General features: G+C 36.2%; 1 protein-coding gene across 3 annotated transcripts in view; it reads left to right on the top strand.

The window, feature by feature from the left end:
- Positions 1-13,742, top strand: part of SLIT2 (slit guidance ligand 2) — a gene marked incomplete at both ends in the record, with an annotated part of 384,978 nt that overhangs the window by 321,656 nt on the left and 49,580 nt on the right. For all 3 annotated transcript variants that reach the window (XM_079697609.1, XM_079697610.1, XM_079697611.1), the window contains one exon: positions 1,593-1,756. In XM_079697609.1, the coding sequence (XP_079553735.1) occupies positions 1,593-1,756 (164 nt within the window). The remainder of the gene's footprint in view (positions 1-1,592; positions 1,757-13,742) is intronic.

Below are 13,742 nucleotides of genomic sequence, written 5' to 3' on the forward strand. Positions count from 1 at the left end.
TGCCTGAGATCCCATGTAAATGAGACCCCTGGCTCAGGGGTGCAGGACTGTGGCACTGTGGCAGGGAATGCCGCCTAGAGAAGGAAGTGGCTGTTCAACTAGTGTTAGGGTGATGAATCAGAAAAGTCTACGTGGGAAAGGTGCTGCTTGAGCTAAGTAGGATTGTCTTTTATATGACCATCCTCCCCAACAGGGAGAGCAATTTGGATCTTCTTTGTCATGCATCCTATTTGTCATGTATTTCATTTTATGCAATTGTCTTTTACACCCCAGACCAGAGAGAGCTATGCTCCATTCACAGTTTTTACTGTTTCTCCTGGCATAGTAAGGACTTAGCAAATGTCAGTAGAGATGAGATCAAATGACTCAAAAACATCATTTTCCTCATTTTTAATTTAAAAGAAAGGTTTGAATCTGACATACATATGAGCATAACATTTACTTCACTCCAATTCTTGGCTAGAGTTTGGCATTAAAACAGCTGCAATATAAAGTATTACGGTTTTGTAAGTATATTTTGAAAGTCTCTTCATAAGAGAATAATTTTGCTTAGACTATATACCTAGAAACATTACTAATCTGAAGTTAATTATAAATCAGAATTAAATTCTACTTTATGCACACACTGCTTGTGCCCAAGTTTGGCAAATTTGTGAATCCATTGGTTAACGTCTCTGGCCTCAGTTTTTTAATCTGTAAAATGGGTTGTTACTAATGTTGATCTCATGGAGTTTCTATTTAGGATAAAATGAGGTGATTCATATAAATGGCTTAGCACAATTCCTGTATATCATAATGATACAATAAATAGCTAGCATTTATAATCAAGCATTATCTTGATTACTTTTCCTATCACTACAACTGCTTATGTGAGTAGGAACCAAAGTTCTAAAATGAAAAACTTTAAAGGGACAAACGTCCAATGGAATTCTAAACCAGCTCTGGGGAACTAGCTTTATGCGTCTCTATTATTTTATGCCCTTCCTTATCTTCTTGCGTTTTACTGGTTCTTTACCCTGAAACATCCTTTCCAACCTTTTCCACATACTTAAAACTAAATATCTACAAGCTCAGACTTCTTAAACCACAGTCTCCTAGAAGAGTTACCCTCTGTTCATAGTTATCTTGTAAATTCTTCTGCTATACTACTTCTAATGAAAATTACTTGTATGTATGAGTCTATGTTAATCACCTTTGCAGAAGGAGTTTTTTGGGGTTAAAAATAATGTATTATTTATATTTGGGTCCCCAGAACCTGGCATAATGATTGGGTTCTAAGTAAATCATTGGTGAATGAAGGAAGTGTTAATGTGCATTTGGGGTGTGCTTGCACGCAGTATAAAATTGTCTGAAAATACAAGGAGAATTTGTAAAGCCAGGTAAGTGTTAACACTGGTGACAACTCACTAAATCGCAGTTGCACATAATTCAGGAAAATGGGGAATCCCCAATGCCTCCATTTTCTTCTAAATTTTTATCAATAAATGTATAGGGATTTTCTACTGAGTATCACCATAAATTATGGTCCCTTAGGAAATAATAACGGTGCTTCCATACTTGTGTGTGTGTGCTTTTGTTGTGTTGTTTTACAGAGCAATTGGAGCCAACCCTCTTTACTGTGATTGTAACATGCAGTGGTTATCCGACTGGGTAAAGTCGGAATACAAAGAACCAGGAATTGCTCGCTGTGCTGGTCCTGGAGAAATGGCAGATAAACTATTACTCACAACTCCCTCCAAAAAATTTACATGTCAAGGTATAGTTCTTAACCAGTTGTACTTCTGTAAATAAAACTTCACCATATTAATTTAAAAGAAAAAAGAAAACCATGGGCTGCTAGATTTCATGGGTATAGCTGAAAAACTCCAATAAATAATTACTGTTTCTTCCCATACTTGGAGAAGACAGAGCAGTTACATGAGGAGCCTAAGGAAAGAATTTATTTTGAAATAAATCATAGAAATAATCCATTGGAAATGACTAAGTTTTCTTTAAAATGTATGGAGAAATGAAGAGTACACAATTTCTGGAAATTCCTCTCATAGCGTCTAACAAGTGAAATATTTTGCTTTTGCTTTGTCTGAATGTGTACCCTGCTCCTAGGGCTTCCAGGGCCCTGTGGCTTCCTGATTCCAGGTAAGGAGAAACGAGCCCTCCCCAGTGTTCAGGCCAGACCTTCCGACTCACCTCCTGTGCTTCACTCTTCCTATGTTGATGGTGCTGTTTCTTGCTTGTTTGGATCCTTTTCTATTCCCTTTGTTTTATGTACTTGTGAATTCTATACAGTGGCTTAGTAACTAATATTTTCTTCTCTTATTACGGAAGTAATCTATGCCCAACATAGAAAATCTAAAGAATAAGAAAATGTAAACAATAAGAAACTAAAGATCTAAATCTAACAATTAATGACAATACCAAAAGATAATCACTATTAAACTTGTTTTGTATATCTTTCCACTTTTTCTAGTCAAATATATGGATTTAAGTTTCTTACCAAAAATAAGGTAGAAGGTTACTATAATCCTTAATTTTTGATGTTTCAAGAGGGCCACTTTTAATTATTAGATGGAGGGGAGAAATTCTTAAAAATTCTAAATGTGTAAGCAGCAAATGCTTATTAAACTTGTTTTATGGGTAAAACTAAACCTTGGGTATTGTGGAGCATAGAGAAAGTTGCAGACCTACCTGAAAAGATAAGATTTCAACACTTGATCATGTAGATGGGAAAACATATCTAAGTAGGTAATAGTGTGCAGTGTATCACAGAATGAAGACCAGCCTGGTTTCACCTGGGCTAAATCCCAGCTTCAATTTTCAATAGCTATGTAAGTTTAGTTTACTAGCTTAACCAGCCTGTGGCTCAGATTCCTCGTCTGTAGGCAGAGGTGATGATAATACATACCAGAAAGGGTTTTTTTTAAGATTAGATGAGATATTATAAGTGGAATCTTAAAAAAAAAAGAAAAGAAAATGTCGTTTTCACAGAAACAGAGAATAGAAGAGTAGTTTCCAGGGGCCAGGGGAGAGGGAAAATGGGGAGATGTTGGTGAAAGGATACAACCTTTCAGTTATAAGGACAATAAGTTCTGAGGATCTAATGTACAGCATGGTGACAATAGTTAATAATATGGTACTGGATGCTTAAAAGTTTCTGAGAGTAAATCTTAAGCATTCTCCCCACACACACACAGAAGTTAACTATGTTAGGTGATGGATGTATATTATCTTGCTCTTGTTAATCACTACACAGTGTATATGTATATCAAATCATCAGGTTATACATTTTAAGTACATACAATTATATTTGTCAAATATTTTTCAATAAAGTTGGGGGGAAATGATTCATTTATTTAATATATATAAAACATGCTTACTGCCTTACACACAATAAGCTCTCAGTATAGGTTAGCTGCCATTTTTATTATTATAACATTTCAAAACACCAGCAAAAATATGATGTGGGACGGCATGCCATGTTCTGTTGGTGAAAGAAGGAATTTTCAAAAACTATATTCCCTCCTCCAAACATTTTTAAGTGGTCATCTGATGTTATTTCATAGTTATAAATGGTTACAGGAGATGTAATCCACAGTGCATTGTAAATATTGATATCTTAAAACAACACTCTTCCATTATTCTTTTAAATGTATTTGGTGGAATCTAAATATCACGGCCAATTTTAAAAGAAACAAAAACAAGATCCTCAATATTTTATGTTGCTCTTTTTCCTCGAACTTCGATTTTTCTCCTTGAATTTCTATTTCCAGTACCTCAGGGAACTGTGTCATTCTTCACTACCAAAAATATGTATATAATTTGAATATTTAAAATTTCCTACCACTAAATATCTATGAGTTTTTAAATTTTTATTAGAATTGTCAATAATGCTTAAAGCAACACTGATTGCGACAGCATGATTATTTATCACTATGCTAATATATTCAAAATTGAAATTAAAATTTTATTGGAAATGCCTCTCTGGGATTATGTGCATTGATTGCAAGAGCTTTTGCAAATAACCAGTGTTTTTAATTATTCTTTTGTAACCTCAGATGCTTCCTTGGGGCAGTGCCCCATGGTAAATTTCTGGTGGGCTGAGAAGTATATCATTTTTTTGTAAGGTGGAGATGATTGTCAAAGGGGAGATAGGGGAGGAGAAACTGGCATAAAAACTTACTTGTAGGCATATTATTGGGCAGATTGATTCTGGAAAGAGTATATAGACAAGTTGAGCAACTGCAGACTGATTCTGTTACACTCTCTGTACCCAGGGATACTCACACTCCACTTTGAAAAATGCTGGTGTTTATCTTCAATTCTTAAAGCTTAGAGTTCCGTGAAGATATTTCTTTTTTTTTTTAATTTTTTTGAAATTTATTTATTTATTTATTTATTTTGGGCTGTGTTGGGTCTTCATTGCTGTGCAGGGGCTTTTCTCTAGTTGCAGCGAGTGGGGGCTACTCTTAGGTGCAGTGCTTCTCACTGGGGTGGCTTCTCTTGTTGTGGAGCACGGACTCTAGGTGCACAGGCTTCAGTAGTTGTGACACGTGGGCTCAGTAGTTGTGGCTCATGGGCTCTAGAGCTCAGGCTCAGTAGTTGTGGCACACAGGCTTAGCTGCTCTGCGGCATATGGGATCTCCCCAGACCAGGGCTTGAACCCGTGTCCCCTGCATTGGCAGGTGAATTCTTAACCACTGTGCTACCAGGGAAGTCCCCACATTAATTTGTTAAATGTTCCCAGAAGGCCAGTGAATACAACATACATACATATATGCATAAATGTCTGTTTAACTCAAGATTTGTCTAATTGATTTGACATTTTCTTCATTAATAGTATCTTTTGTTCTTAGTATAGCATGAATGGAAATATGCTTTGGTCTGGATAAGTGTAGCCTGATATATCTTTCTGCAGTGATAGAAATGTTCCATACCTGTGCTATCCAATATGGTAGCCACTAGCCACATGTGGTTCTTGAAATGTAGCTAAGGCAACTGCAGAAATGATTTTTTTAAATTGTATTTAAATTTAAACTTAAATAGACATATTTAGCTAGTGGCTACCATATTGCATAGCGCTGTTGCTACAGGGCTCAGATGAAGAAATCCTGTCAGAGAGAGGCTGTGAAAGGTTTCTTACAAGAGTGTCTAAGCCAGTTGTTTGGATAAGCAGGCAAGTGTGAGGACTTGAGCTACAGGCGGGTGGAACTGCAGGAGCCCAGCCAGCTGTGATATAGGAAAATGCTGGAACAGTGACAGTTTATTTAATATTCACTGACTCAGCAAATTAACAAATCACACATACTTCAAGGTACATCCTAAACTACATAGCAGACAGCATAGGTGTAAGCCAGCTGGCAAGAATTGTAGACATTCAGAACTCAACAAATTTAGTGTAATTGCACTTAGCAAACTTTAAGATTTACTCAGTTCTTCTATAACTTAACATAATTTTAGAGAGATAGCAAACTTTGAAACTCATAATGTTCTTTGCCAACATTTCTCGATATTTTTCAGAATATTGTGAACCACTCTCATATTCTTTGCTAGAAATATTTACTCATAATAAATGGATTGGTAAAGACAAAGTATTCTAATACATTCATTAAAATAATTACTTCTGGGAAATCTACTGAGTACTGTGTTTTTGAGTTTACATGCTTTATGAGCTTGAAAGCAGTAAAATTATGCTTCTTTAAATATTTTATAATTTGAGGGTTTTATATTTTAATTTAACTTTTGTGCCAGTTTTAACGTGTTTTATTTATTCATGAAAATCATGTAAGTACATACTCCTAATATTAAAGTTTGTAAATATGTAATTTCAAATTACAGCAGGAAGATGAATATTCTTTATTTGAAAACATGTTTATGTAGCTATATTTAAATATAACTTAAATATTTTCTCTGCTAGAAAAGAAAATAATATTATTTTGACTAATTAATTCTTTCAATACAATATTTATCTTACATTTTTCAGAGTATTTTCTTTGTAGTATAATCTCATAGTTACAGACAGTGCACAACAGAAATAAATGAACTGAATGAAATAGATTATCAGAGTTTATTTAATTAATACCCAGATTAGGGCATTCTTGAATGGGAAGCAGATGGTCATGACTTGTTGTTATAACCCAAATGTCCTGTCTTCATTTTTTAAATATCAGATGATATTAGAATGCTCAAGCAGAAAATGAAGGGTTTTGTCCTCTCCAGGTTTTCATTGAAAACGTGAGCATGGAATGTAGAATATTGTTAATTTCTAATATTCCCTATATTGGTTCAGGAAGCTTTAGCTATGCAGGCTACTAAATTGTTCACTTTTAATTTTACAGACATTTATTAAACACTTAAATGTGCTAAGGAGTGAGCAGTCTAAAGGAAACAAGTGGTATATTGCCTCTTTCATTCAACAAATATTATGTGAGTTCCTGTTAGGCACCAGGCACAGCTCCAAGGTATTAAGAATATAATAATAAATAGGACAGAAAAACCCCTGCCTTTATGAAGCTTATATTCTACTGATAGATAACATTTAAATGGATAATTGCAAAACAATATGGAAGTTTGGTGATAGAAATATATATACAATATTAATGTATATCCAAACCAAACAATTGTGGAATTGTAACCAATACCACCAGGTCCATCAGGGCATCAGGAGACTCTTATAGTGAGTCAAGTGGAACTGAGAATGGAGCACGAATCAGGGAAAACAGCCCCAGTGGTCAGGTGTCTAGTAGCCAGGAACCCAATGAAGAGGCAGGGGTATGGTGCTCAACATACCTCATTAGTTATCTATAAAGATCAGCTAAGGGGTTGGGAAACCTGGGACCTTTTCATATCCCAGAATGATCAACATTCCACCACCACATGGTTGATCTCTTCTGCTATTTTTATAGGTGAAGAATCCTCTAGATTCTGGAATTTCTGGGAGAAATTCCACATCTCTCAGTAATAATATTGTAATATTGTCAGTTTTGTTTTTTTTTCCAGTGAGATCAACATTTCCTTTTGGGGGGTGTTCTTGACAAGTTCAAGGTCTTTTGGGTTTTTTTTTCCTCAAAATTATTAGTTAATATTGTCCTTAATCATTTAATTAAAGTATGAAGGTGATTAAATAATTTAACCTAAAGTAATGAAAAATTTACTAGTTAGATCTGTTTTGAAATAGTATTGAAAACTTGGTCAAATCCTTTTTACATTTTCAGATTTAGTATCACTAGAACATAGTTATACATTTGAAATAACCTTAGCTTTGGGGGATTATGATTTGCTCGCTGACTAAAGAAAATATTCAGGTTTCTACATAGTTATTTGCTAAAAGCACCATCTTTAAAAAACAAACAAGGGCTGTTTTTCATTCCACTTTTTAAAAAACTTAAAACACTGGGAAATTTTTAACAGACATTTATTTTAATAGGTGATGAGAATTAATGATTTGTATTCTGTTCTTAAATATCATACATCTATATCATCTCTGATACAATAATTCCATGAAGTAATTATTGCTTTTTTTTTTTTTAAGTGTGCTTCAAGAAGTTTATTTACTGGCTTAAGATCATATGTGTGTGTAGCAAATGGCCAAGCCAGGGAATCCCAGAGATGTAATACCCATCTTGGTGTTTTTTGTTTGTTTGTTTTTGCGGTACGTGGGCCTCTCACTGTTGTGGCCTCTCCCGTTGCGGAGCACAGGCTCCGGACGCGCAGGCTCAGCAGCCATGGCTCACGGGCCCAGCCACTCCGTGACATGTGGGATCTTCCCGGACCGGGGCATGAACCCGTGTCCCCTGCATCGGCAGGCGAACTCTCAACCACTGAGCAACCAGGGAAGCCCCATCTTCGTGTTTTTGTTTAACCATTTATAAAATGCAAATTTTTAGGATTTTAACCCCTTATCATCTAGGGACCATCTCTACCCCTCCACTGAAACTATAGGGATACCAGTAACTTCCCTCTTGCCCATTTCAATAGCTTCTTTTTAGCTTCTTTATTTGCCCTCTTTTCATCTTAGACAGTGGTGGCCACTGCTCCCTCTTGTACATTCCCATTGCCTTTTCATTCCTTTTCTGACATCTCTTTCTTACCCACTCTTTAATATTCACATATGTGGGGTTCTCTCCTTAGCCCTGTTAATTTAATTGATTTTGGTCCTGTGGCTTCAAGTATCTAGCCATGACTTTTCTTATGAACTTCAGATTCATATTTCCATTCACCTAGTGAATTCCTCCCCCTTGCTGGCTTACAGAAACTTAAAACACATATTCCAAAATATGCCTTCCCATTTTCCACATTCTCTTGCAACTGTGTCCGGTAGTTGATCCATAGATGCCTCTATTACTGAACTACTAGTTAGCTATGCCCAATATCAAATATCCCTCTTTGTTTTTTCTGAGTTGTCTTTGATCTATGTCTGACTTTATACAAGGGCAGGACTAGCGGGTTCTACTATTTGACTCATGTGTCCAAGGGACACCAGAATGAAGGCAGACTCTGGGATATAGTTAGAAATTTGTGTTTGGAGCTTTTAGTCATAAGTCAAAGTGAGATACAATTCTCAGAGGGTGGCAATATTAGTGTCAGGTGCATAGCTAGTGATTTGAGTCAAGTAAGCAAGTCTGCCTACAGCTTTAATGGATTTGCAGTCCAGCAGTTCTTCCATCAAAGTTAAAGTAACTGACAAAGACAAATTGTTAACCAAACTTTCTGCTCATTTTCCCTTTGAATTATTAAGCTAAACACAACTCCACTCCATATAGCTGATGCTAGAGAACTCTCTTAAGTCAAGACCTAATTTTAAATCAATCTAGATATCCTAGACTGGCCTTCATTTCAGTGACATTAGTAAACATTTGCATTCAGGAAGCTAGATTTGTTTTCTCCTCTGCAGCATCTTTCTCCTCTATGGCACACATCTTCCGAGGGCTAATGTGTTGGCAATAATTTAACACTTCTTGGAACCAGCTTTTGGAAGAAAGAAAGTTTGAAGATTGGTGAAGTTGTATCAGCAAGCAAGTTGTAGTTCCTTGCCAAGCATCAATGCAAGAACAAAAAGAACCTCTCTTTCTTAATTGTGTGCTGTTATTTCTCATAGTTATCCACGCCAGATTTACAAATCACAGTTGCAGTCCTTAAAAACATAAAATCATTAACTCTAGGTGTCGTTACCCAATGGGAAATTATTTCTCGGTGCCCATTTCCACTCTCCCTTGTTTTAGTTAATAATAGCCCCTACAGTTTTTCCAGATTTCAAAAGCTCCTGGCATAGACCGAAGGTACTCAGTGAACTTGCAATGAATGAATAAACAGCAAGCTCTAATTTGCCTTTGTGCTAAAATTTGAACAAACATACAGAGGAAGATTTACTCTCTTTTCTCCTTTTAAGTAAACCACTTATGTCCCTCCCAGCCCCTGCCTTCTTTGGATGTCTAGGCTTTAAAGAGTGTCAGAACTTTCTGTGGCTTCTGTGCTTGTTCTCACTGTATTCTGTGCTCAGAATTCATTAACATCTCATTTAAAGCTTAAAGCAACCCATTGAGATGACTGCCTTTACTCTCCTAATTCCATGCAGTTAAGTAACACATCTAGATCACTAACTTGGCCTGGTTGACTTCTGATTCTCTCCCTAAGATTACTAAGCATTATGATAAGAGCTTGTCTATTTCTTGTTCCTGGACGTCTTTTCATCTGGGACCAGTCAAGTGTGCAAGATTCTATGTGTTGGTTTGCTCTTAGAGAACTATGCTAACCCTTCTACCATTTTATTTTGACTTTAGCATATCCCTTTGGCTCTGATATTATCTCCTTGTTATAGAAACACATTAAAGATGTGATTACCCTTGAATAAGAACTTTGCAAGAAAGGGTCTCAGAGTAGTTGTCCCGGATGGAAAATGAACCACAAATTGAAGGCAAAGACAAGATAGAAGGTAGACTTAGAAGAGAAGCAAAATATGGGTGGGAAGATGAATGAGAGAAGAGAACCAGATACAAAGGATATAGTTCCAAGGGGTTAGAATATAAAAATAAATGGATTTAGATAAACCAAGTGGATGTAAAAATCACATTATAAGAAGAACATTTAGTTAGGTGGAATTATAATCTAAATAGGAAAAGGAATCATACCATTTTAAGACATTTGGACATATCAGAGGATGCTGCTATTTGGAATTTCTATAATTCATAAACATCTTTTGAACTACCTTTCACTCAAACTCAAGTGCTAGAAATAAGAAATTATCTTTGAAAAATTGATTTTAAAAGAGGGATTTGAAAAAAGGACAATAGAATGGTAGCTATAGTAGTCAACTTTACCAAGCTAAAGAAATTAGAATTCAATATTTTATATATTCCTCAACCTGATGCTGCCAAAACAGTTTGTGGGTTTAGGAAATTATCAGAATAAGCCTGTGCACATGAGAAATCTTGTTATTTTGATTCTTGTAGCTAACTGAATATGTATGGGAGAGCAACAGTCTCCCTTCATATACCCATAAGAAACTGCAGATACTAAAAATAGTTGAGCAGACGTGCTATATTAAAAATGAAACTTGGTCCTGGAAAAAAAGTGGAGAAATTAGATAGTGCTTATTAATCAAATATGGTTCTGTGGATATTTATTCAATAAATCTCGACTGTGCTAAAAACTGGACAGAGGCTGCTTCAGCCTGGAAATTTCATTATCTGCATACTCTATTAAAATAATTCTTCAAAACATACTCAGTTTTTTTTTCTAAAACAATCTCGAGCTTCTCATATAAATAATCAAATATAATTTTTAAAAAATGTCACATTCCACAGAATAAACCTAGAAACTGCCAACCCTGAACCCCTCCATTCAAACTACAGTCTTTTGAAGTTGAAAGCACAGAATTAGACTAAAAGACAATTTTCCTCAAGGTCTTGGGAAGTAGCCAGATGAATGTTTACAGTCCTTGCATTTGCTGACGTGCTGTTTTGATGGCGTACATTCTTAGCTGCTTCACCCTATGCCTTTGTTCTAAGAGTCTTCTTTCTTCTAGCCTAGCTCAAGAATCCATTACCATTTAGATATTTCCTTTCCTAGTGCTGATTCTAAGTGTGATCATTTTAGCAAACACAAAGCCATTTATTGTGGAGTATGACATTAATTTAACATACTGCTCTAATTAACTGCTGCATTTACGTCCCCAATGTACTGAATAGCTAAATTTATTTGATAAATACATTGGAGGAGGGTGAGAAATTAAATTTCTACATGGCTCACTTCAGTATTAATTCCAGCAATTTCCCAACTGTAATTTGATACAACAACTGCATTCGTTTTTCTGGTACCAAGAAAAAGCAGAGGAGATACAGGCAAGGCCTCCCCTAGTGATTGAGGTGTCACTGGGAGCAAACACCAACCCTTCCCATTAATAGTGATACCCAGGGCTTCCCTGGTGGCGCAGTGGTTGAGAGTCCGCCTGCTGATGCAGGGGACATGGGTTCATGCCCCGGTCCGGGAAGATCCCACATGCTGCGGAGCGGCTGGGCCCGTGAGTCATGGCCGCTGAGCCTGCGCGTCCGGAGCCTGTGCTCCGCAACGGGAGAGACCACAACAGTGAGAGGCCAGCGTACCGAAAAAAAAAAAAAAAAGTGATCCCCAGAACTGTCATTTATTTCCAAATAGTTGAAAAAGAAACAGGAATCTCTATGCAAACATATTTCAGGGTTTTTGTTAATAGAAAAACTGAACAGTATAGAATGCTGTCCTTTTTAGGATTGTACTCCAAAACCATTATATGAATATGTATTTCCTAGGGTAAGGGAATATTTAGGTATGAAGAGTTTTAATGGCCACCATGTTACTTCACATTTTCTTTCATATATGCATTTCTGTAAGTAGACCAACAGTAAGCTGTTGGTCTCTAATCTGTAGAAAAATTTGATTAAAGAAAGTTTATATTAGCAGAAGTCATACAGCTTTTTGGGTGGAGGTACCTTGAAGCTTAGAGCAGTGGTAGAAGAGTAAAGGCAGGGGAGAGATACTATACAGCTGCCTCAGATAACCTTGCTAGGAATTATGTGTGGTGAGACATACACTTAGAATTATCACTGCTAATTCCATTGAGGATAAAGAACTACAGAGAGGTTGATGGTGAAAGCAAAAATATAATTAATGTTTACGTTATAAAATATTTGTATTTTAAATATAAAAGTGTCACTCTGACAGAGTGTACTCATCAGACAGTTGCCAAAATGCAATCTAGTGAGCTCTCACAAACAGTGCAAAAAGTAACTTTAATGGAACATAATTTTATTGAGGATGGTACAATATCTACATTTTTAGACACTTGTAGAACAAATATGTGTGGCCAAAGGAATGTATCTTCAACTGAATCTGCATTTAATCTAGACCTTTCATGGATTATGACATTTTTTTAATGTGTATCCCAAAAGGTGAGATTGCAAGTAGAGACCACTTCAGCAGTATTTTTCTCTCGGCAAGGAAGACACAGAAATCTCACTCATCTTGTGCCTGTGCTAATGTGCTAACAAACTGAACTGAAGGGACATGAGGGAGGATATAATGAAGATTTCATTTTTGGTTTCTTGTCCTAAACATAAAAGTGGCAGTGTTTTGTATCTCCTGTATAAAAATAACAGTACTGGACTAATATTATCAGGGCAGGTGCATATTATTGCATTTTTATTTGCACTGATAAATTTCTTTGCTTTTCCTTTTTTTAATTTGTTTTATTTTTTTAACATCTTTATTGCAGTATAATTGCTTTACAATGGTGAGTTAGTTTCTGCTTTATAACAAAGTGAATCAGCTATACATATACATATATCCCCATATCTCCTCCCTCTTGCATCTCCCTCCCTCCCACCCTCCCTATCCCACCCCTCTAGGTGGTCAAAAAGCACTGAGCTGATCTCCCTATGCTATATGGCTGCTTCTCACTAGCTATCTCTTTTACATTTGGTAGTGTGTATATGTCCATGCCACTCTCACTTCATCCCAGCTTCCCCTTCCCCTCCCTGTGTCCTCAAGTCCATTCTCTACATCTGCGTCTTTATTCCGGTCCTGCCCCTAGGTTCTTCAGAACCTTTTTTTTTTTTTTTTTTTTTTTTTTAGATTCCATATATATGTGTTAGCATACGGTATTTGTTTTTCTCTTTCTGACTTAACTTCACTCTGTATGACAAAGCCTAGGTCCATCCACCTCACTACAAATAACTCAATTTCATTTCTTTTTATGACTGAGTAATATTCCATTGTATATATGTGCCACATCTTCTTTATCCATTCATCTATCGATGGACACTTAGGTTGCTTCCATGTCCTGGATATTGTAAATAGAACTGCAATGAACATTGTAGTACATGACTCTTTTTGAATTATGGTTTTCTCAGGGTATAAGCCCAGTAGTGAGATTGCTGGATCATATGCTAGTTCTATTTTTAGTTTTTTAAGGAACCTCCATACTGTTCTCCATAGTGCCTGTATCAATTTACATTCCAACCAACAGTGCACAAGGGTTCTGTTTTCTCCACACCTTCTCCAGCATTTATTGTTTCTAGATTTTTTGATGATGGCCATTCTGACTGGTATGAGGTGATACCTCACTGTAGTTTTGATTTGCATTTCTCTAATGATTACTGATGTTGAGCATCCTGTCATGTGTTTCTTGGCAATCTGTATATCTTCTTTGGAGAAATGTCTATTTAGGTCTTCTGCCTGTTTTTGGATTGGGTTGTTTGTTGTTTTGATATTGAGCT

This window comes from Hyperoodon ampullatus (assembly GCF_949752795.1).
Source record: "Hyperoodon ampullatus genome assembly, chromosome: 1".
Taxonomy (NCBI): Eukaryota; Metazoa; Chordata; class Mammalia; order Artiodactyla; family Ziphiidae; genus Hyperoodon; species Hyperoodon ampullatus.